At 46.3% G+C, this 23,935-nt stretch overlaps 1 protein-coding gene across 5 annotated transcripts; it reads right to left on the bottom strand.

The window, feature by feature from the left end:
• Positions 1-413: 413 nt before the first annotated feature.
• On the bottom strand, positions 414-22,247 carry KIF3A (kinesin family member 3A). 5 transcript variants are annotated; one of them, XM_068205684.1, is made up of 19 exons: positions 22,136-22,247; positions 20,550-20,832; positions 19,751-19,895; positions 19,377-19,461; positions 18,796-18,901; positions 17,907-18,046; positions 17,049-17,246; positions 16,492-16,666; positions 15,421-15,510; positions 13,758-13,829; positions 11,915-11,923; positions 10,183-10,339; positions 9,192-9,372; positions 8,793-8,903; positions 7,879-8,004; positions 7,186-7,239; positions 6,968-7,036; positions 6,635-6,759; positions 5,042-6,109 (listed from the first exon to the last, which is right to left on the bottom strand). In XM_068205684.1, the coding sequence occupies exons 1-19, from the start codon at positions 22,139-22,141 to the stop codon at positions 6,061-6,063; spliced, it is 2,181 nt and encodes a 726-aa protein (XP_068061785.1). In that variant the 5' UTR covers positions 22,142-22,247; the 3' UTR covers positions 5,042-6,060. The 5 variants fall into 5 exon arrangements, with proteins under 5 accessions (XP_068061783.1, XP_068061785.1, XP_068061780.1 ...); XM_068205682.1 differs by lacking the exons at positions 5,042-6,109; positions 13,758-13,829 and adding an exon at positions 414-441; XM_068205679.1 differs by lacking the exon at positions 13,758-13,829.
• Between the last annotated feature and the right edge of the window lie 1,688 nt (positions 22,248-23,935).

Here is a 23,935-nt window from a genome sequence, read left to right as displayed (position 1 = left end):
CCAGAAAAGCGCACACAGTTACAGATCACCAAACAATCCAGAGACTAAGAGCTGAAGGGGTCCAGCCAAAGCAAGCCATGAGTATCCTGGTCCAGGTCCTGCTCACCCTCCTGGTGCTGTCAGCCTGCCTGGGTGACGTGGCCAGTCCATGGCCGTACCCACTACGGACCAACATGCTGAAGGAGAGCATCAAGCTGCTGGAGCAGCTCCAGCAGATGGAGGTAGGGCTGGTTGGTGCTTCACTCACTGATGGGAGGAACAGATTGTTTCACCAGGCTCAGAGGGAGCGATGCTGAGCCACAGGAAGGTGATGAACATGGTGTTCACAATGCTCCTGGGGCCTGGAGGTGGATGGATGTGTGTCTGTGTGTGCACGTCAGGATGGACCTGTGTTGTCTGGAGCCTGATTGCTCCTCTCTTTTGTGTCTTCATAAAGGTTTCCTGTAACAAGATGAATGTGATAAATATTTTTACAGATCATAAGGTAAGAAAAAACCCAACCATATAGTCCTGAGGGGTGCTGGGAGGGTGCTGGGGGTCAGAGGAGAGCACAGGGAGGTGGGAGGCAGGTGGCAAGCCTGGGATCCTGCCTGCCCTGGTGTGGTGCTGTGGGGGAGCAGGAGCCCACTGTGAGCCCCCAGCACAAACGTTGGGCTGCCCAGCTGGTTCTCACCACTCCCAGTGCCCTGCACAGGTGCCCTCACCTTCCCACACCCATCTCTACCTCCGGCCAAAGCAGCACTGGTGGCTTCTGGCCATGCTGGGGACAGGGAGAGCCCAGAGGAAGGGCAGGGGTGGGCACCTGTGCTTGGGCAGCAAACAGAGGTTTCAGCTTTTCAGAGAGGGGAACATCTCCCCTTGCCTTGGAGTGCTGTCACCAGCTCAGACACCCACACAGACCAATTGCACAGCATCCTGAGCGCTGGGTATCCCTCTCTAGCCCCTTATCTGGGGAAGGCTCTGCAGTTAGCACAAGATTTAATAGCAGATAACACGGCCTCTTTCTGCTCTGAAAACTGCTGCCTAAGCCACGCTGCCCAGCCCCTGGGTTCCTGTTTTCACAGAAAGCCCATGCCCTCACCTCATGCCATGCCTGGTGGCACCCAAGGGGTACAGCAGCCTTCACTGGGGGGCTGGGCCCCAGCACCCCTCAGGGGACCCCCACACCCCCTCTGCCACAGGGAGCAGCCCTGGTAGTGAGAGATGCCAGAGATGCTGCACAGCCCCACACTCACCATTGCCCATGCTCACAGGGACAGACTGGCCACTTGTTTGGAGAAAATGTTCTGGTGAAGCTGAGATAGAGCAGGCAGCACTGGGAACATCCCCCAGGGAAGAAAGTCAAATAGTTTTTTTATTGCCACCAGCACTTTATTTATTAACTCCTCATCTTCCACATGTCTCTGCTATAGGACTTCTCAAAGCTCCTAATGAAGGCAAACTCTTCTTAGGTGCTTTTGTTATTCCTGCAGCCTCCCTGTCTGCTCAAACCAGCTTAAGGTGCAGGGAGCAGCTCCACAGGGCTCCACATCCACACCTGCAGCAGGAGCACGATGCTCCATCACAGGGTGCTCACTGCTGTGCCACACTGCCACAGCTTCTGCCAGGGGTCGATTCCTCCTCACCAGGAAAGGGATGGGACCAGTGCCAGGTGGGCACAGATGGAGCTGGGAAGCTTCAGGGAGGTTTTGGCACCTCAAACCACAATTTTCACCTATACTTCAGAATAGAAATTTATTATTTGTAGTGTTTTAATCTGCTGCTAATAAGCCATGACTATACAAAAGAGATTTTAAAAGAGTCACGTGTCTTTTCCCAGAGAGGTAACAACACAGAGATCTTATGCAAAGCTGCCACAATTGCTCAGGAGGGCCAGAGCTGCCACAGGTACCTCGGGGGCCTTTACTACAACTTGCTCAGCCTGGCCTGGGGGAGCAGAGCAAGGCACAAGGTGAGGCACAGTTCTCCCTGCACTGCCCACATCCCTCAGGCTTCTCCCTTGGTCACCGTTTTTGTTTTACTCTCCCACCACCCTTAGCAGCCCAACCCAAGCTGCAGAACCCAATCCCACCCCAGCAAGCTTTTTAACAGCCCGTTTCCCATTCCAGAAGCCATGTCCTGTGGCAGCAGGCAGCACCACCTCACTGAAGAACTTCCTCAATGAATTACACCACGTCCTCCAAGAAGAGTATAAGAGTCAGAAGTGAAAAACACTTATTTTGTTTTTAAACTATGACCCTATTTTTCAAAGATTATGTATAATAATTCTTTAAATAAATGTATTTTTGGACTAAATGTGCTGGCACTGCATAGGACATTACACAAGGCAACAGTTTAAGAGAGTTTCAAGTTTATGGAACAAGGGCAGTGTGGCTAGGAATTGCCAAACAATTTGTCCTGCTATGGCATTAAGCTCAGGCTAACATGAGAAACACAGGTCTAAACAGAAAGAAAAGCCCAGGAGGGGAGAAGCCAGGCTACAAATGGGGAATGCTCCTGAAAGCTGGCAACTCAAAAGTACATGCTGGAGCTGCAAAGGGAGCAGCCAGGTCTGACATTGTCTGCTCACTTTACTTACAGCCTGTATCACATCTACACATACGGCACAGCCCTTTGTGGCCCAGGAGTGAAGAGGCCAGGACTGTGCAGGGTTTGGCTCATGCATCAGCTGAGTCACAGGACTCTGGGGAGCTGCAGAGGCTGCAGACCATGGAAAACCTGGTACCTAGGGCTGAGCAGGCTGGGGGGCCACAGGCACTGCCAAGCAGCACAGCTCATGCAGCAAACAGAGCTGAACATTTCCAACTACTGCAGGTAAATTCACACCATCTCTGCACTTCTTCCACAAGGTCTTGGCTGCCCATTGCCCCAGGGCTTGGCAACAAGGCTCCAACACACCCCAAACACTTCTCCAGAGTGCTGTACAGCTCAGAGCGACAGAGGCACCTCACCTGCCCTTCCTCACCCAGCTCCTGACACAACTGAGTTAAAAAGATATGCTATGCATAATGTTATTTGGAAAACATGCACACAGGGTGGAATTAGGAATCAAGAATTTTATTTCATGGTATGAACATGCCCCAGGGACACAATATTGATATATACAGTATAATGAATTAACTTTAATAAAACAAGAAATAGTCAGAAATAAACAGAGTTAAAAAAACAATAAACAGAAAGACAAATCATACAGACTAGCAGTTTTTTCCTCTATGCAGGCCTGGCTAAGCAGAACTGTGGAGAAAGGTGAAAGCTGGACATGTGCAGACAGTGCAGTCAGTAAAAGGCACTAAGGACCATTTCCCCTCCTCTTAAAGGATTAGGAACAAGTTAAATATTAAATAATTCACTTACACAACATCAATCAAAAATCTCATTGTTAAGGTCAATGTTCTGGAATGAGGAGAATCTTCTGTTAGCAAATGCAAAGAAGAGCACACACAGTCTATGTTATGCAAGATGAATTTTGATAAATACCATAGAGCACATACTGACCTGCAACAAGAAAGGCTGTATTAAGCTCCTAAAAGTCCATATAAATCAAATCCTTTCCTTATTAAAACACATTAAGGGCCCATTAGACATTCACAGATGGGCAGGGCTATAGACAGGGCCCATGTGGTAAACCCATAAGCCAAACTCCCTGGTTTTAGAAGAAACTTCCCAGAACTTCAACAAAATACACCACTTAACAGGCGAGCCCAACTGACAGGGCACATGACCATGAGAGTGTTCCACTTCATTTAAAATCCTCTTACAGAGCAAATAATTTGTCCTCCAAGCCTCTGTAACAGGAGATAACAGGTTTTTCCAGTCTGCCAGTTAAAGGTGTGCAAGCCATTACTTAGTGTTTACCCCTGCTCCAAGGCTCACTTAAATGTGCAGAGTACTAAGGTTTTCAGCAGCAGGACTGTTATGTTAATTGTAAATCACATGCCTTTACGTTTGAAGTATTTTAAATATTTCAATATTTTAAATGGAGTGCCATGGTTTACAGCAGTATCTTGGAGTGACTGATACCTGTCAGGTAAAAGGATTTTCAATGGTCTTTCTGAAAGCACAGTTCTGGTTTAACTCCTGCTAAACCAGATCATTCAATGTTAGCACAAGATACAACACAAAAAGGAAACAGAAGTTATCCCTGGTTCTGAAAACTAGTACAGGCCACAGCTATGCATCTACCTGCTTGGACTCAGAACTGGAAGACTTTAATGCAGCGTTTAAGCCATTTTCAGTCTGGATTTTTTTATAAGAAGTATGTATGTAATAAGAAATAATCCAAATCTATTCAAGCACATTTAAGATAAGGTCAGCTTGTCACAAGCAAAACCAACTACAGCTTCAACCAAGAAAGTTTCTGAGTATTTACCCCAAAATGCTAGGCTAGAAAAAACAAATGCTAGTGTTTGTATCTGTATGTTGCATGAATTCAGGTGACACTCCCCCAATAGAGAGGGCAGCATGCTCTTCCAGGTCATGATCCTGAAAAAAAAACATTAAAAACACCAGGAAAAAGCTTTCAACTTGTTTAGAACAGCACTGAATATATCCTTCAGAGCAAAACATGTCCTTACAAGACCACTTTTAACTATTACAGATCCTGTCACAGACCCCAGGGTACCTCCAGATAACCATCATGACAGGAAGAAAGGGCATTTAACTTCAAGTACTTCACAGGAACATTCTGGTAAAAGCAGATGTGGCTACTAGCAAGGACTCAGGACATCTGAGGAGCTGTCTTGTTTTCTGTCACACTGAAGGACTCCATTTCTCCTGTCAGTAATCACAGCGTTTAATCCTCCAGGTAACACTAAGATGAGGTCACAGCTCATCCCTCCACCCTGCACAGAAGCTGCTGAGATACCCACAGCTGATGAGTTATAAAACACATGCAGTCTGAAGGAGATGCTTTTTTCTCTGTGACACAAAAGTAACATATTAAAGTGATATGTGTCTACTAGCAGCATAAATATCAACTAAAAAGAGCAGCCATCACAAATAAATGGTTATTATCAGAGACCAAAAAGTTTTTCCTCTCATCAGAGCACAGCCAGAGATGCACACAGTATACACAGGAACATAGCACCAGCTATGTCAGGGTATATCATTCTGGGAAAATTGGACAATTCATTCTGTTTTACTAAAGGAGAGTCAAATTTATCCTCAGTGTAGAGCAGTGGCCCAGTGCCTTGTAGCCAGGGATGAGGAAACAGAGCCATGGCTGACACCAAGTCCTGGTGTTACAGCATCCTCCTTAAATCATCTCAGCTGTTCAGATTACAGAACTAACTCACAAAAATACCAGCCCTGAAGCATACAAAGCTGCCAAAGTAACACAGCCTTAAAAGAAGGAAAAAAGCTCTCTTCTGACTTAATATCCAAGGTCTCATTCTCCACAGTGCCAGCAGATCACAAACAAACTGATAAAAATAAAGGAACTATCAGACACCCATGGTCCCTTTTCAGAAATCTCAAGACTTTTGTGGTTCATGTTTTTCCTACCCAGCTACTTTCTCTATACAGGAAGACAGCAAAAAGAAAAAAAGGACTGTGTATTCAACACATAACACAGTGTGTTAACAACCACAGTGAGGAACATTAAATAAAAAGATTTGATGCTCTTAAAGGTTTGCAGCAACTACATTCAAACACAGATCAGTGCAACAGAGGACAACAGTGAAAGCTGCCAGTTATGTGCAAAGCAGGGCTTAAGTCAGATTTACCAGCCTTAATTTCAGGATTTCATTAACTGTTTTGAACTAACACATCTAGCACTTAAACACACATCTAGAACCCTATTTTTTATACATTTCAACAAGGATTACCAACAAGTTTCCCTGCACAACACATTTAATACATGGAATTTCACAACCACCAATCATACATACCAGTTTAATATTATGTTAATATAACATACAATATACAGGCAACTAAGGAAAAATACATTTTTTTTAAATAAAAAAATTATAGCCATGTCAAACTGTGCCATCTCTTGAATTCCATATTCTGGCCAAACCTTATACACTCACTGATTTTTACAGGAATTCTGACCAGGTCACACTACTGCAGCAGGGAATCAATGACAGCTCCTGGCTTGGCCGAACGTTTTCTGTTTGGAGAGCAGAAAGGAAAGGGAAAAACAACACCACACACACATCATTATGCTGTCTACGAAAGACAGGGACCAGCCACATTTCAAGTCAAAACATGACATGACTTCTCCATAAGCAAAACCAACCAAACAAAAAGCACAAGAAAGCATATGCTGAAATCTCCCCCAACAGCTCCCTCCTCTCCATTGGTTCCAGTGTTTGCACTGGCAACGTGTCAGACTGTGTTAAACTGGACCACCAAATGCTGCAAAATAAAGCAAGGAGCTGGAAGAGGAGAATGCAGCAAAAGAACATCAGAAAATCCCCAGACAAGTCTTTCTGTACAAAATCTAGTGCAGTAAAGATATCTCAGCTTGGTTCTGTTACACCTGGCAACACTGAACTATACCATGCAAAAATGTTGTCCTTTGCCTTCTCATTAAGCAAATGTTTGAAGACTTGTGGTAAAGTTTGTATATGCAAACTTCAGCCTTCCCTTGGGTAAATCCCTCATTGCATATAAATACCCCAGAGGTCTTCACCTTCTACCCGTCTTGGGCCTGGATCTTCCTTTTGAAGTCCTTGGCCTCTCCAGCTTCATCAGAGATTGCCTCAAGCTTTCTTCAGTGTAAGCTAAGTAAACATGGGAAAGGTCCACTTCAAAGGGCTAGAAAAACACCAAAAAGCCTCGTAAGACAAAGTCATCAGAATAATTTTATACACTTATCAATGGTGCTTTCATGATACTACAAAGACTCCTTTCTTCAAAAGTAAAGAAAACTGAGATTGGACAGTTTGGCTCTAAATACAGAGTGGCAGTCTCACGCAGGACTTGGGCCTGTACAGTTCAATACATTAATTCAATAATCACTCACATCTTTCTCTTTCTTATCCAGGACAGGTGTCTGTTTCCTCATATTGTTTCCTGTATATGCAACACATTTCTGTAAGCAGAAAAAAAGGTTTGTCAGTAAAGTCTATTGTGCATAGTAAAACCGACTACAGTCTCACCAGTTTCTTCCTGGGCTCAATTAAACCCCTCAGAAGATCATACTAACATTAGCTTGTACACAAGCCAGGCAACCACTCTTACCAGCTGCCACTCTCCTATGTCTTCATTCCAGTGAACGTAGTTCTCAATCATTTCCTACAAAGAAGTCAGGACAGTAAGTGTTAGACCTGCACAATCTATCCTCCAGGTGCACTTTCCAGAACATAGATCCTAAGGCCTGGACAAGCTGCTTAAGAACAGTCTTGATCCCTTACAAGTTGTTCCCATCAGGACAGCTACATCCTGTGCAAAAACCCCCCCATTTATACTCTGAAGTCTACAGAAGAGAAAGATACCACTCCCAAACTGTATGTACTGGAGAGCCCCCGAAAGCATGGGGTTTCCATTATGCCAACAATCAAGACAGCAGTAAGCAAACACTGTAATATGGAAAAAATGAAACCTATAAAAATAATTTCCCTTTTTCCATTAAATAGTGTGCATTATATTTAAGCTCATTGTGAATTTTCTGTATACTGGAGTCACAAAGAATGTTAAAGATTTAAAAATCCAGACTTTGTGTTAATATCAGACATTAGAAAGCACAACTTAAAGCCAGTGGAAAAAAAAAGATTTTGAACAGACCCACTGCATGGGCACACTGTGAATATACCAGTTAACTATGTGGTCAATGTGGTTTTCTTATTTCTATAAGCCTTTAGGAAAATATGCTGCAAGAGAACTGAAACTGGCACAGCAGAACCCCTGCCTCAGGCTCAGGTGCTTTGCCTTCACCTGGTAGTCCTGAGGAATGAAGTTGTCTATGATGAGAATCTGAAGACGAAGCTCCCTGCTCAGCTGCCGAATGTTTTCCAGCAACCCTTCAATCTCCCTCTGATGCTCTTGCTGTAGATCTGCCATCTGAAAACAAAACAGGCATTTGAGAGGCACCAGACTTCTCTTAAGACATGGTAACAGCTTCAAGAGAACTGTCTTTTGTCTGTATGAGGTTTTTGGAAAACAAAAGCAAACTCTGGTTACTAGTACCAAAGTATCTCTGAACAATAAATCCTTTGAAACATTTCAGCTCAGAGATGTCTGAAAACAACATTAAGTTCTCAGTTTCATAAACCCAAAACTGGCCTGTCAATCCAAGCTGCTTCAGCTAAGACTAGATGAAGAGCATGAGACAAGTTGCATCACTGGCAAGGTTTCAAGGAAAATCTCTGATCCCAAAGACCAAATGCATTTTTTTATGAAACAGGAACTCCAGCTACCAGCCAAAGGATACACCGATGCAGTGACTGAGGATGAGGTAACAAGGGCATCAGTCATAAAGGACAGGCAGCTCAGCAGAGAAGCCTTTGGGTTGCAGCAAAGCAACCCATGGGACATAGGGCTGCCAACAAGCAACTTGCATTTTATTTCAGAAATAACCAGTGGTTTTCTTTGAAGCTCTTGTTATCTTGTTATCTCACACATAACCCCTTCTCAGCCTGGCCTGGGGAAAAGCTCTACAACTGTTCTAAATGCTGTTCCTAAAGCTCCAACTCCAGACTTAGTATTTTCAAATTATGTGAGCCAAATGGACAGCACAAAAAGACATTTCTAAACCTACGGCACATTTTCCAGCATTACAAAGCTAAAGGCTTACCCTTCCCAGTTCTAGTGCCTCCCAGGATCACTGGCTGAGGACTTTACATACTAACCTCTGACTTTGCAGCCATAAGCATGGTCCAAACTTTCTTCAGTTTTTTGGTTTTCCCCTGTGCTTCCTCCTGGAGGTTGGTGTACTTCTCCTCAATGTCCAAGCGTTCTTGCTGTGGACAACATTTAGCACAGACACACACACATATTATTAACAATCACAGAAACTCTCTGCAACAGCATGAACAAGAGTAAAAACTACTTGAACAAACAAAGCATTTGCCAAGAGTACAGAGCCCTGGCTGAGCCAGGCTGGCTCAGACCTGCAAGGGTTGCACAGCCAATAAGTGGCCTGTGGAGGGGTGACTCTTCAATGCTTCCAGAGCAGAGCCACACCTGGGTAACATATCCTGGTGTGCCCTCCATTGCTGTTTGCAGACAGCCACAGCAGATAACCCCACCTCCTTCTCCTCGAGCTCCTTGCGAAGCTGCTCTGCTCTCTTCCTTCGTTCCTCCAGTTCCATGTTTGATTCTTCTAAAAGCTTCTCTTGCTCCTCTGCTTTTGCCAGCAAGTCCACTCCTCCCACAATCACCTTTTTCTCTAATGCAGACAATTTCTCCAACAGGGTCTGGTGCTCTTGCCTAGACAGACAAGTAGGTGTGAGACTTCCTGTCCTACTGTGCTCAGCAGGCATCAGGTCCAGCTTGGTTTTACAGCCCAGACAGCACTCACAGGGCTGGAAAAACTTGCCCTGCTGCTGAGGGTTTAAGTGGGGTGAGGCAGTGCAAGTGAAAGCAGCAAATTCCCCAAGCTCCAGCTCCCACCACTTTCTCTCAAACAGAGAAGTGCTCCCACTGCCAAGTCACCTCTGTGAGGGGCTGCAAGCACCCAGTGACATCACCAGACTACTCAAAGCACCCTCTGCCCAAAAGGCACAGGCTGTGCCCTGCCAGCACAGCAATGCCCAGAGGCAGCTGCTGAAATAGAGGGGAGTGAACAGAGATTAAGGCAGCTGCTGAAGTGCAAACCAGGAATGCTGGCTGCTGCTGGAGCAGTCTATTTGCATAGGGTAGTGTGACCTTAGCAGCTTTCTGGCTTCACAACACAGACTCCTACACCCAAAATTACATGCTGCAGGAAACCTGGCCTGTTACAGAACAGTACTGCTGCTCCTCACAGGTCCTGGGAGATTAATTTATGTTTCTAGGCTGCTTTGCACAACTAAGTAAACTTAAGAAAATAAGCGGCAAAAGGATAAAAGTTTGTCTTTCCCATATACTCTACGCTCTCAAAGTGGAATAAGCTCCTCTTTCACCTTGACAATAGCAAGGGGTGATGTTCACTTCCTATAAAGTTTGACAGGCACCTTACCATGCATCTTCCTTAATTAGTATGATTAAGGAAGGAACAACCCACATGACCACACAAGCTGCTCAGAGCATGGTACTCACTGAGCTTTGAGCAAGTCTTTTTCTCTCTTCTCCAGTTCAGCTCTGGCTTTATTTCTTTCTTCTTCTTCCATATCAAGCTTAGTTTCAAGAGCTTTTCTCTCCTCTTCAATCTTTGCTTGCATCTCTACCATCTTATCAGGGGAAACTTTCTTTTTGCCTTTGAAAGATATGGGGAAAACAAATTACTTCACTGAAAAGTAAAACAACTTCTGTATCACAGCATTTTTTCCAAGTTCAGATTCAATACTTGCATTTAACAAAACTTTCATTAGGTATCAGCTTCAAAATGGGCAAAACTTCAAATCCCATTTTAACATTGGCCAGTTGTCACCAGCTCCTACTGAGCAGCAATGCTGTTTAACTATCACTGGAACCTAATGCCTCCAAAATATAAAACAAAAAACACCTGGAGAAAGAACACTGCCTGAAGAGAAACCCAATCTGGAAACCCTGATATTCTAACAATGCAGATTAGGCCACAGGAAGGAAAACACAAGACTGCCTTGACCTACAGCTACAAGAGCTCAGCTACCAAGAGTTACATACTCCAATTTCAGATTTGCATCTCTACCATTCCACTTATTCACTGCCCTCCTCACAGGCTTACCTGTTCCAAAGAGGGCATGTAGATATTTTTAAGAATGCACTACTATGGAAATAGAGAAATTCAGAAGAGTCCTATCAAAACTAGGCAACTAAAGAAACTTCTTGATATTTGGTCTATGTAACAGTGCCTACCCACGGATTTGAAAGTACCAAGGTTGGTTCTGGCTTAATCAGCTGTGTCTTTACAGCAGAACTACCACAGCAGCATACCAGGTCCATGTCTCATAGGGCTACAAAGGAAGTGGCCAGAGCAACTCACTGAACCTACTGACCTCAAGAGTTGGTCCCAAACACCCCAAATTTGAAACAAAGTGTGAGGCTGCTGCTCCTGAAAGCCACTCTGCAAGTCTTGAGCCAACTTTCATTGCAATCACAGGACTGCCCAAGGCAGGTGAACATAAGAGACCCTGGGGGCTAATGTGGAATAAGAATGCATTTCCTCAAACCCACATCTCCTAAATATCCATTTACTCACAAACGAATCCAGTTTTTTTGTTTTGCTTTTCCAGACACCTGTAGAATCCAGCTGTACTTGAAACTAACAGGAGCCACTGACTGCCACCTGACTGTTTTCACAGTGACATAATGCACACGGTCAGAACGCGCTCAAGAAAGCTGTTCAGTAAAAGGCTTCCCCTCCTCCAGTCTTCAAGATATTCAGCTTCATTTATATACATGTATTTTGTTTATAATCATATATACATTATATACATACACACTCCAGCAAAGTGTAATGCATATGTAAATGTGCATGCACATATTTCCATATTTGCATATATATTCCTTCATGTGCACAAGAGCTTTAATTACTTTTGTTGCAAGGCAAGGATTTCACCACTACAGCAAACATCTTCATTGCCATCTGCTACACTTCAGAATCAGATAATGAGCACTTCTTTCTGGGCTTGTGGTGCAAAAATCTCTCACTAATTAGTCTTTGAGTTAGAAGCTTTCTGGAAGTGCTATACAGAGCTCATCATATGAGATAAGCCAGATAAAGGCTTCTTACTATTAGGACATAACCCTATACATTCTCAGTTTAGGAGAAAAAGGTGAAGTGAAGCAAGCTGTAAGATCCTTTTACAAGCTTTGCACATGTAAGGAGGTGAAAATCAATTACACCAACCTGCTTGATCTTGCATTAAGAGGAAGTAGAAAGCAAATCGCAGAGAGGCAGCAAACACATAAAAAGAGGAGGAGAGAAAATGTTATTGCTTTGATCATTTTGGACAAAGATCATCAGCACCAGAACAAACAACAAATTTTATATTCATGTTTCTAGGGTAGAAAATATGAGATAATCATAACTAAAAACCCTCTATTAGAGCAAACACTAATGCATCATGTTACTCTAAAGCAGAGAATGTGTCTATACTTCAGAGTGCTTTGCAAATCCAGGATAATCTTCAACTCAATCTTGCATTCTTCTGCCCATTCAATGCAATGCTGGATCTAAACACAACATTAGGAGCCAGCTGCAAGGATCATGACCTAAGAAACAATTAAAGGGGGTGGATTTCTCCTTCAATTAACAAATTTAATGCTCCCCACACTCAAAGAGAGCCAATTCTGCTATAATACCTGTAAAATATTAGCATCCAGAATACATGTTCTAAGTTTTAACCAAGATTTCCAAGCCAAATCTTTGCAAGATACATGACAGTTGCACACAGGGAGTCTCAACACAAGATTTCTCAATTTAATTACACAGGGGATTAGTAGGTTAATTTGCAGTAACTGGTGCTTCCATAGAGGTATAGAGCCACTTTTGGTTATTCAGGCAAGTGCAACAAAAAAAAGGCAGAATAGGAAAGGGATAATGAAAGACACCACATGCAGAAGGGTCACACTAGAGGACAGTTAATGTCCCAAACCACAAAAAGCTGCACTTATCCCAATTGCCAAAAGCCCAGCACAACTTCCCCTACAGAAGTCTCCAAACCTGCAAAAGATGGACTCATCCACCTGCTGACACATCAGCAGTTTGCTATTAACTGTCCTCATCCAAAAAAAAAACAGGTTCCAAGCAAGCTTTAAAGGAGTAGGACTGAAGCAATTGGAACTCCCAGGCTACAGTCATACAACCCACCAAAGGTCTGCCTTGGGTTGTGTTCCCTCTAACCCTACTACCCTTCTCTGAGCTGAGGCTTTCCACTAACATCACTAGTGTAAAAGTCAGTGAACTACCCAGCAATACTTTCCAGAGCTTCTGTCCAGGATAAAAACACCACCAGGTGAAGTCCCCACAAGCCGAATGTCAAGATGTGATTTGTTTCCTCAATTCTCACTGATTGTAGGGTTTTTACAGGCACAGTGACCTCTCTGCTCAGCAGCAGCCCAGACTTTCCTTACTACTGGACCAAAATCTGGATCTCCTGTTCCTCTGAACTAAGTCCACAGAGATCAAGAACTTAGTATTATGGGGTGCTTAAACCCCAACCAACAAGGATATTTTTTTAAAGTATCTGCAAAAATAAAGCAGATCAACCAAGCATTGCCACATTTTCTTTGCTAGTATAAGCCTCGTGCTGTTTGACTGTTCTCCAATACTAATTTTGAGAAGGCAAGAGTCCAATACAGAATACATATCTAGCAGTCCTTTTTATGAATTCATATTGTATCAATTCCCATTAAAAATTCAGCTCAGTTTTCCCCCCTGTATTTTAAAAGGCACATTTAACACAAGCTGCAAACTGGATTTTTTAACCTATTATTTCTCAATTACCTTTAAATCTTGCTCAAGCAGCCTACTACATTGTTTCCTACTCTCTCACATATCTGGCTAACAATGTGCACATGGAGTAACTGTTTCAAACATGGAAGCAGCAAAGGAAAGGCATGCTTAGCAGAGTTACAGCTCGAGGTTTATCTTTCCAACAGACAGAGCAGGGAAGAGTGCAACATTGCAAAATGGAGTGTGCAGATTATGGAAAGGCCAAAGCTTAAAGGACTTAAGAGCTCCCACTCACTAGTGAAGGACTTATCCAGAGGTTTCTCTATGACAGAGCATGTGGAGTCTGAACTACTGCTGCTGCTACTGCCTGGAAAACAGAAATGCGTCCCACAGAAAAACCCAGAGAGGAAGAAACATGCAGATGGGAAGTTAGTTCTAAAGGAAAGAAACCCAGAAGAACCAGCAACCTAGTTAAAAAAAGCACAAGTTCCCATTAGGAAGCACTTGCTAGGATCCCTCCCAGACTCAGCTTGCAAAGCCACCATTTCCCAGCACAAAACTGCATGCTCAGAAAGACATTTCAGTTAAAACCCATCTTTAATCAGACTACAGCTTAAAACAACATGCCAAGGCAGCTTCCATTTCAAGCAACAACAGCAGAGAACACCATAGTGGAGAAGGCTGTGGATGCCTGCCATAGCAGAGGATTCAGTCACCATGAATCCTTTCCAGTCTTACACACATGGCAATGTGCAGTTCTCACTCTGGAAGGCAGAATCGGCTTACACAGGGACAGTCAGTGTGTACTCCTGTGAAGCAGCTCCCTTAGGGAACTTAACTAGAGTAACTTGTCTGGGAGTTGAATAAGTCAGTTATTCACCCTCTACTCCTTCCAAGCAGCATTGTGAAGGTGGTCTCCTCTTGGGAGGAGATTTGGGCAGGACATTTGGAGACAGTGGTCAAGCTTTCCACTTCTAGAAATAATCAAAAGTTGAAAAATGAACTTGTTACAACTATCACCAAAGGCATGGCAAAAGTAATTTATGACTACCTGGACAGACACCAAAATGAAAAGAGTACACCTAAAAGCAAGAACGCTTTAACAGGATTTTTTTTCAACAGATGTGGGTGCTTCAGGACAGGAAGGCAGTTTGAATGTCAAAATAAGTTTAGTAGAGAAGCTGAAAGTTGGGACATAGCACCGGGCTTGATTTCTCTACTATCCACCAGGAATTACCAGCAGGATTCCAGGAGAAGAGCAAGCTCCCAAGAAGCCACAGCATCCCATGGCACACAGTGACCTGCAGCTCCAGGTTCAGCAACATCCCCTGGAGTTTAGATTATACACAGCAGTTTAACACTGATGTGGGACGAAGGAAACTCCACCATGGGATTTTCAGACTGCTCCCAAAAAAAGCATGTGCAGCTCCCATTAAGCTTTTCAGTTAGCACAAAGACACCCAAAGGTCAAGTTTTTCATCTATCAACATAAAATAGGACACCAGAAGAGTCAGTTACAGAAGATCTGTAAGACAGATGAATCCTTTGCCTAAACCACAGCCAAAATTCCCCTCCAATCATACCCATGGCTATAAAAACCACACCTGCCTACAAATGATCTTTGGTGTTTTCTTCCTCCCACCTCTGTAAGCAGGGGAAGTTCCACACCACCACAAGCCATACGCAGCCACCTTGCGGCACCCAGGGAGCCACCACAAAGGATGATGTCACGACAAGCACAGCTACCCAAGTGGAAGCAGGTACTACACAGGTTTGGAGCTGTCCATCTGCAGAGACGGCACCAAAGGGCTTCGTTTCTAGGAGAGGCATGATAATTGCAGCGGCATAGGGCATCTCTACAACTCCTCTCGTCCCTGCCTGGCTCTGGCTACACTTCCTACACCAGCTGGTGGTTAAGAGGAGAGTGCTGGCACTGACAGGAATCTCTACTGCCTTACCCCGCCGTTTCTTCTGCTTCTCCTCTCCAATCTCCCCATCTTCGTCCTCCTCTTCAGAATCACTGGTTTCAGAACCAGAGATCTCTTCCCCTAGAAGAAAAGAGTGCGCTTTTATCAAAAGTTTTCCTTCACCTCCTATCAGCTTGTTACTCTGACAGCAGCATTTATCCAAACACAGCAGTACCTGACATCTGCTTATGAGTACTTGCAGAAATCCTTAACTGCTGCACAAGCAGACAGCTTGCCATGGCTCAGGAAACTTAAGGACAATCAAGATAAGCAACTGAATGCTGTGATGTCAGTGTGTATGTATTAAACTCAAGAGGCTACTTTTTAAGGAAAATAGAGCATCTTTGCACAGCTGAAGCGATGAAGTTTTCCTAGCAGGATTCTACCATACCTTCTCTCATCTTACACTTCCATCTCAGAGGAAAGAAAAAGAAAGAAGCATTACTGACCATTTCCTGCTTCTCCTGAATGGGGCAGACAACAAACAGCAAGTCATGCTGCAGTTACTGCTATGGCTGTTCTGCGAGTATCTCCAGAGAGAGATGTTGTGAGACCCGGTCACTGTTTAGCAAGCATCCCTCTAGCAGGGTCAATCCATATTGATGGACTAATAAGAGACATGGGGCTATGGCTTAAAGAGCTTCTTGTTGCGCTACAGTGGTAGAAACACAGCTCCAGCTCCACAAATTTGGTTCAATTTTCCTCCTGATAAACGCATCTTTCCTCCCCAGTTAAAGAAGAAGTGTGATCCGTTGTTACAGTTCAGTTTAATTCCCTATACCATGGTCAGTTGTGCTTGCTAGGGAAACCCAGGAAAACCTGGGCACACTGATCCCAGCCCAGAGGCCACCACTCACCCTAGTGCCAAGTGCCACCTAGTGGGAAAGATGGACCCCCACGAGCAGCCTTAGACACCTCTCCTGGCATCCAGCAGGGCAAACAAAACCCCGACCTGCACCAGCAGCCAACCTCATGTGAAACATTCAAGTAGCAAAGAATGCTCCCACTCAAACAGAACAAGCATCGTGCAGAGAGGAACACAAGGAAGAAGGAGAATCTCACCTTCTTCCAGTTTTTTCTTAAGCTCTTCAATTTCTTTTTGGAACTGGCGGAGCATAGCATCCTTGGGATCCTCATTAATCCTGGCCTTGTTCTTTATGTTCTTGGCTCTGTTTGCATACCTGAGAGTGCTGATAGTCTCATCATAGTTGTAGTCTGCTGGTCCAATGTTTGCACACTGAGACACATGGAGACCAAGTTACTGGAGGACAGTGTCAGAGCCCAGCACAGGGCACTGCAGGAACCCAGCCCCAGCTCTGACAGTCTCACACTGCTACTCTCTCCCAAGCTTTCCTGCTGCTTCTACACTGAAGCCAATTCTGACTACCCAAGCAAAGGTTCTGTTTAATCTTATGCACGTGTGTACATGTGTGCTGTGTTTTTAGAACCTCATCTAGACAGAGACAAAGAGAAAAAAGATAGAAAGAGATGCACACAGAAGGTTCACTAAGCTACGAACAGCTTAGGATTAGTGAGGTAAATGCCAGGCTGTTCAAGTCACTAGCCCTTCAAAAATGCAGCCCAATACCTGGAACTGGAAAGGGCATCTCTTAGCTTACCATCATGGTTTTGGAGTTGCCCCCCAGGGAGTCCTGCAGAAGCCGTGTGAGTTTGGAGTTACGGTAGGGCACGTGGGTGCTCTTGCCATCCACCAGCGCTGATATAACATTGCCCAGTGTGGAGAGAGAGAGGTTGATCTTAGTGGCTTCCTTCAGTCTCTGCCCTGTAGCTCCAGTTTTTGTCTGTCTTTCAGAGCCCTGCAAAGAGAACATGAAGCAGGAATTAAAACACATCCTCTAATACATCTCCCTCCAAATGGAATCAGCTACACATGAAATCTTGCTAGCAGCCATGTCACTAACCACTTCATCCATTACTAGAGAACCTAGCTAGAGACATTGTTAAAAGAGACAAGGCAAACAACTCTTTAACATAAGCTCTCCGTGCCAGCAAATTCTGGATTGCTTAAAGCAATGCAGCTGGGAAAACAGAGATTCTCCTCCCCATGAACAAAAACATTATGGGCAGTCAGTCAGCAGTAAAAAGGCACCCCAGCTGGAGCTGCCAATTGCCATCTACAGCCCTTCCTATCAGCAGAACAAGAGCAAACAGCAACACTGCAATTATTTTAAGGAGTTTCATAGAGCATCCTATACACACATCACATAAATAAGTTAAAATGCATTTAAATAAGTTGAATGCCTTTAGTCTCACTTTTTCTGCTTCTTCCCCAAGGAAAGGTACCTCAGTGTAAATCTTGGGCTAAAGCCATGTTTTACCAGCACAATTACATTGGTTCAAAGTGTGATACTGAGGGAACAAACCTGCAAGTGATGAACAGCATAGTCACAACCCTCTGGAAAAAACTCAACAACCCAAACCAAATTCTTGCCAAAGACCTGGCTGGTCCTACTCACAGCAAGATCAACGAGGTGCAGCTTGCCCATGCGCACATGCATGTTGCCATCTACGCCCTTCTCACTGCACTCAATGGTGATAGTGAAGATGGCGTGCGAGCGAGAGCTGTGCTCGTTCATGTTTGTGGCACCAACAGAACCTTTTAACAGAGAAAAAAGCAGTGATGTCTTCAGAGTTAATCACATCTTCCTCTAACTCCTCCTGCTTTGAGACTCATCCCACCTCTTTACCCAACCCTGCATTCCAGAAGATGGCAAAGGGATGCTCAGACTCCGCAGCAAAATCTATTCTTGGGCACTGAAACTGCACTTCCAACCTGGACTAGGTCCTGCAGCCTGCTATAGCTCTAAGCCAACCACAGACTGCCAAGACCAGCAACTGTCCTCATCTGTTTAAAGATCAATAGCTTAAGGTGTTCACAGTAGATCCCTGAAACAGCTGTATTTTGGGAAATAAGAACGCAGCAATCCGTGCCAACAGCAACAGGAGTTAGAACTTTAAGTCATTCAATAATCTGAGCTCAACTAAGAAGTCTTCCAGAACACAAACTACCTCCCACTTGCAGCATAGGGCTGATGTTCATCCTGATCAGAACTGAAGTGGAAAAAGGACCAAGAGACACACAAGCAGTTCTGACAACACTGACTGCCCTCACTGCATCCTCCCTTTGCTGATCCCCACTGGGACTGGCCGATGTGAGAAGCACAGCCCTCTTTACCTTCTTTACCTTTTGGCCCTGCACAAAAGAGGCTTGTGAGGAGATACCCTTTTTGTTCTGTTCAGCCAAACACTCTTCCCAGCAACAGGACTAGGATCTCCTGCTGCAGTCTGGTAACCAGACCTTTACTCTGTCTGAGCTATAAACCTGCCCACAGCAAGGCTACGTACGGTTCTTGTGGCCCAGAGTCATGATTCTGTCCATATCATCTGCATTGTTTACAACATAAGCTGAAAGGTCTTTGATATAAACTCCCACATCAGGTCTCTCTTTCACCTAAGAGAGAAACAGTTCAGACTGAGCATCCCTAGGAGATCCCCAACAGCAATTCTAGTGATACTGTAACAGTGTAGTGGTTTACTCCTCCATTTTCTGACTTGCACACAAAACACTCCACTTACAATCAGAGCAGCTAAGGAATAAAGGCTCATGCATGACAATATGCTACAGTTTTCCTCTGTGGGAAAGACATGATTTTAAATCCCAGTCTCCAATTCTCAGGACTGCTGAGGGGCCTTTGGGGTAGAACTGCAGGTATGAAACTGCCTCAGGTGGAACAGCCAATTTGTGGAACTGACCAAGTGGAAGAGATTCAAAGAAGCCAGCAGTGACATCCAGCTATTCCATCGCAAAGGAAAGAGGACTGCTGAAGAGCCCAACCTCCCACTTCCCTGCAAGTGCTTCTCTGAACTTTAAAAGAGAATATTGCTCTGATTCAAAACAAACACCACCTTCAGAAGAGGAGGCTCACCTCTAACCTCTGTGTCTGGTCCTTTCCCAGCAGGTCCCGCACTTCCTCATTGTAAATTTCCAGGTAAGAGACACGAACTAAAAACCTGCAGATGAACAGCCGGGTAGTTCACCTAGCAAAACATTTGCTGAAGTCCCACAAACAGAGTCACAGAGTCCAAAAAAAACAGTAAAATACCAACACAGTCCTGCTGCCCCTCAAGAACTGCCTAAGTGTGAGCCTTTCATCTTGGGAGAAGTACCATTTCTGTTGTCATTGTCAAGATCAGGCTCCTGCTACACATGGACTCACATTAAAAAAAAAAAAAAAAACAAAAAAACCCAACAAAATCAAACCAAAACCAAAAACAGAAGCAGTCAAGGGAAGGCATTTACCTTGTATCCCCCTCTGCCTTGGCAATGTGGCCAAATATATGGGCAAAGGAATTAGGAATGATGCCTCTGAGCTCAGGAACTGCTCGGACCCCTTCCATGGTGAAGGTTTTGCCTGTTCCAGTCTGCCCATATGCAAAAATAGTACCTGAAGGATAAGATAAAAGAACAAACTCTAAGAAGCTGAGCCTTCTCTAAACTCTAACTGCAGTTTTAATTCATCCCTTCTTAGCCTGATAGCACCGAACACCTCTATTTTTATGGAGTTAAAATTTTCCACCCACTCTAGTAGCTACTGGAGTACAAGGCTGGAGCAACAGAAATGCTGGGCAAGCACAGCAAACAGGACCTATCTGCTGCTTAATCCAGCCTGCAGGACATCTAATAAAAAGTCAGCTTGTTTTACAAGTGCAGAGTGACTAAAGCATGGAATGCTAGTACACTTCAGTTCCACTGGGTACTGAAATTGTACAGTAAGGAGCCACTGAGAATTCTGGTGATGATGTAAGTGCGTATCTTTTGCAAAGAGATGATAAAAGGATAAAAACACGCAGCTAACTGACCTCAGTGGAGCCTCCTTCATCACCCATCTACCACTGTTAATGACAGTAGTGGGTACAATCACGGAGCACTCAGAACAGCGAGTACCTTCAGGCTATTTTAAGTTAGAGGCCACAATAGAAATGATATGAGGTGACAGCACTCAGAAGGTGAAACTCCCTTAAACAAGATCAGCAGGAATTTTAACAAGGCAAAGAACAGGAGACGGGACAGGATCCTTCCCTTACAATAAGGGACTTACCATTGTATCCCTCTAGAACAGAATCTATAATAGGTCTTGCTGTTAAATTATAGACATCCAGCTGTTTACTCTCTGGTCCAAACACTGTGTCAAACGTGAATGTCTTCGGAGGCTCATTGGATGAGTCTGTTTTGTGGACAGTTATAGTTCCCCTCATCTCATCCACATTCACTGCCATTTTGTAGCCCGTAGCTTTCTCCCGGTCATTGAGAGGCCGGCAGCGCACAACCACCTTGACATTGTCACAGCTTTCCGGCTTGTCCGGCTTCTCAGGCTTGTTAATCTGTAATTATTTTAAACAAGTACACAGGCTGTAGCACTAGTGTTAACATAGAATCACGGACAGGTTTGGGGTGCAAGAAACCCAGTTCCACCCCCTGCCATGGGCAGAAATACCTTCCACTGGAGCTGGTTGCTCCAGCCTGGCCTTGAACACTTCCAGGGACGAGACAACCACAGCTGCTCTGGACAACCTATGCCATGGCCTCACCACCCTCACAGGGAAGAATTTCTTCCTAATAGCCAATCTAGCTCTGCCATATCCCACTACAAAATTACTGTATGTTTAAGCACAAATACTGTTGAATCAGCTTGGGGAGCTAGATCTCCAGAGGATCATGAACTTGGGGACTTAAAACCAGGGCTGGTTTATAATTAAAGCTGAGAGAATAACACACTTATTCAGGCAACAGGATTTTCTTTGGTTGGCCAACATGTAAACTGAATGAGTAAACCTTGAGCATTTCACATTCAATGTCATTCAAAATTTTTTTCAAGAAACGATTCCACCTTGTAATCTGCAACAAGCTTGGTGGAGTTCTGTGCAGCCATGACATTCTTCTTCAGTAACACTGACTATACACTCTGAAACCTCGCAGGGCACACAACCAGATACCAGGGAGTGCTGGCTGAAGGGAATTCATTTTAATTACAACCCTCAGTATACATGCTGAAGTTTAATCCTTTAGAACACCTGAATGTTGTATTACAAAACCTCACATACATTTTCTTTCATGTAGTTACCAAAACAAATTTTGAATCACAGCTGATGAATCTAGTTAAGAGACACTCCCGTGCTCTGGAGGTGCTGCAGCTGAGCGTTTAACTGCTCCTAGAGCAGCTATACTGGATGTCAAGCCGAAACAAATCCTTTCCAAACACCTCTCCGTCCAGCTGCCACCTGCCCCGAATCCTTTCAGGCCTCAGCAGCGGCTTTTGCCGCCCGGCTGAACGCAGAGAGCTGCTCAGCCCCACTTGGGCGGGGGAGGGACGGCACACGAGGCACCAGCCGAAACCAGGAGCGGGATTCGGGAGTCTCCAGCCGGGATATGGGACGAGACCCTTCGAGGCGGCCGGACCTCCACTCCCCGCTGCCAAGGTGCCGCCGCCTCTGCGGGGCCTCGCGCCGCCCGCACCCCCTCATCACCCCCGCCCCGCTCGGCCTGACGGGCACCGCCCGCCTGCGGCTCCTGCGCGCACATGGGAACGGAGGCGACGGGCTCTGCGAGCCCCGGGCGCGGCGGGCACAGGTGCGCAGTACGCGGCCGGCCCCGGGGGCCGCACCCCGCGTCCCCCCCGCATCTCACCGGCATGGCGATAGCGATGGCGGCCGCGGCAGCCCGGGCCAGGCGCTGGCACCGCGGAACAATAACAGCACCGCGCCTGCGCCCGGCCCGCCCCGCGGCCAGCCCCGCGCGCTGCGGCGGCCGCGCAACCAACGGCGGGCGGGGGGAGGCGGGGCCCAAGGGAGCCCAACCAATGGCGGCGGCGGAGCGCCGGCGGGGGCGGGGCGCCCCGTCGCCATGGGAACGGCGGGCGGGCGGGGCGAGCGAGACGCGGCCCGGGGACAGCGGGGACAGCGCGGGGCCGGCCGCGGGCCCGACGGGCTCTGAGGGGCTGACGGGCTCCAAGCGGGGCCGGCCGCGGGCCCGACGGGCTCTGAGGGGCTAACGAGCTCCAAGCGGGGCCGGCCGCGGGCCCGACGGGCTCTGAGGGGCTGACGGGCTCCAAGCGGGGCCGGCCGCGGGCCCGACGGGCTCTGAGGGGCTAACGAGCTCCAAGCGGGGCCGGCCGCGGGCCCGACGGGCTCTGAGGGGCTAACGAGCTCCAAGCGGGGCCGGCCGCGGGCCCGACGGGCTCTGAGGGGCTGACGGGCTCCAAGCGGGGCCGGCCGCGGGCCCGACGGGCTCTGAGGGGCTAACGAGCTCCAAGCGGGGCCGGCCGCGGGCCCGACGGGCTCTGAGGGGCTGACGGGCTCCAAGCGGGGCCGGCCGCGGGCCCGACGGGCTCTGAGGGGCTAACGAGCTCCAAGCGGGGCCGGCCGCGGGCCCGACGGGCTCTGAGGGGCTGACGGGCTCCAAGCGGGGCCGGCCGCGGGCCCGACGGGCTCTGAGGGATCTCCAGCGGGTTTGACAGGGCTCCAGAGGCCCTGACAAGACTCCACTGTTCTGGAAGGGCTCCAGGGGGTCTGAAGGGGCTCTGGGTCTCCGACAGGGCTGCAAGCCCCAAACTATGCTCCACACAAGGAAGAAAATCCATCTCCTTTTCCTGACTGTAATGCTTTGAATTGCTGATGAAATAGAGGTACTGCAGAGTAACCTAATAGAAACAAACAATACAGTCCGAGTGGCACATAAATCAGTTAGTCCCGCACTAATGAAGCACATTTCCAAGTTACTTGTTATTTAGTGTAAAGTTTCACAGCATACTGCTGGGATCCTCCACAGCCTCACCTGCTCCTCTCCTACTCGCAGTATTTCAACATCACACCATCCATGTTTCACTTTCTTACAGGAATTAGATTAAATTATTCCAACAATCTTTGTCTTTTTATAATTTATGTCCTTAAGAGTCAAAGACAATTTTACTCAACAGGAGAGGTCCATTAATAGTTTCCCCAGTACCTGATGCCCAGAATCACACTTGTCTCGCTTCCCCCCAGCTATTTCTGCACACCCAAATCCTGTTGGCAGGTCACAGAGCATTGTTCCAGTCCCACTCCTCCCCTCATTGCCTTTGCTGTGGACCACTGGGGCCTGGGATCCCCAGGAACTCCCAGCACCCAGCACCAGGCACAGACACGAACCAAGGGCTGTACCTCGGCTGTGCTGTATTTTTGCCGGAGGGATGTAAGCAGGACAGGAATGTGGACAGAGCTGATGAGTACCTGGCAGACCTCCCCCACCAAACTGACCGGTGTATCCCAGGGCCGGGCACACACCGGTAACGACAGGACAGGGCCGCTCCCTCAGCCCCAGGTGCGCGCAATCCGCTGGGTCAGGAAGCTTGGAGACCAGCAATTCAGCAAAGTCTCTTTGCTCTTTACACACTGCCGCGGTGTTACTCAGAGCTGTGCTGCACGCACAGATTCGTGGACTAATAATTTA

This window comes from Anomalospiza imberbis, chromosome 15 (assembly GCF_031753505.1).
Source record: "Anomalospiza imberbis isolate Cuckoo-Finch-1a 21T00152 chromosome 15, ASM3175350v1, whole genome shotgun sequence".
In the NCBI taxonomy this organism is placed as follows: domain Eukaryota; kingdom Metazoa; phylum Chordata; class Aves; order Passeriformes; family Viduidae; genus Anomalospiza; species Anomalospiza imberbis.
The sequence above is the reverse complement of the archived record's forward strand: the minus strand, read 5'-3'. Positions and strand labels throughout refer to the sequence as shown.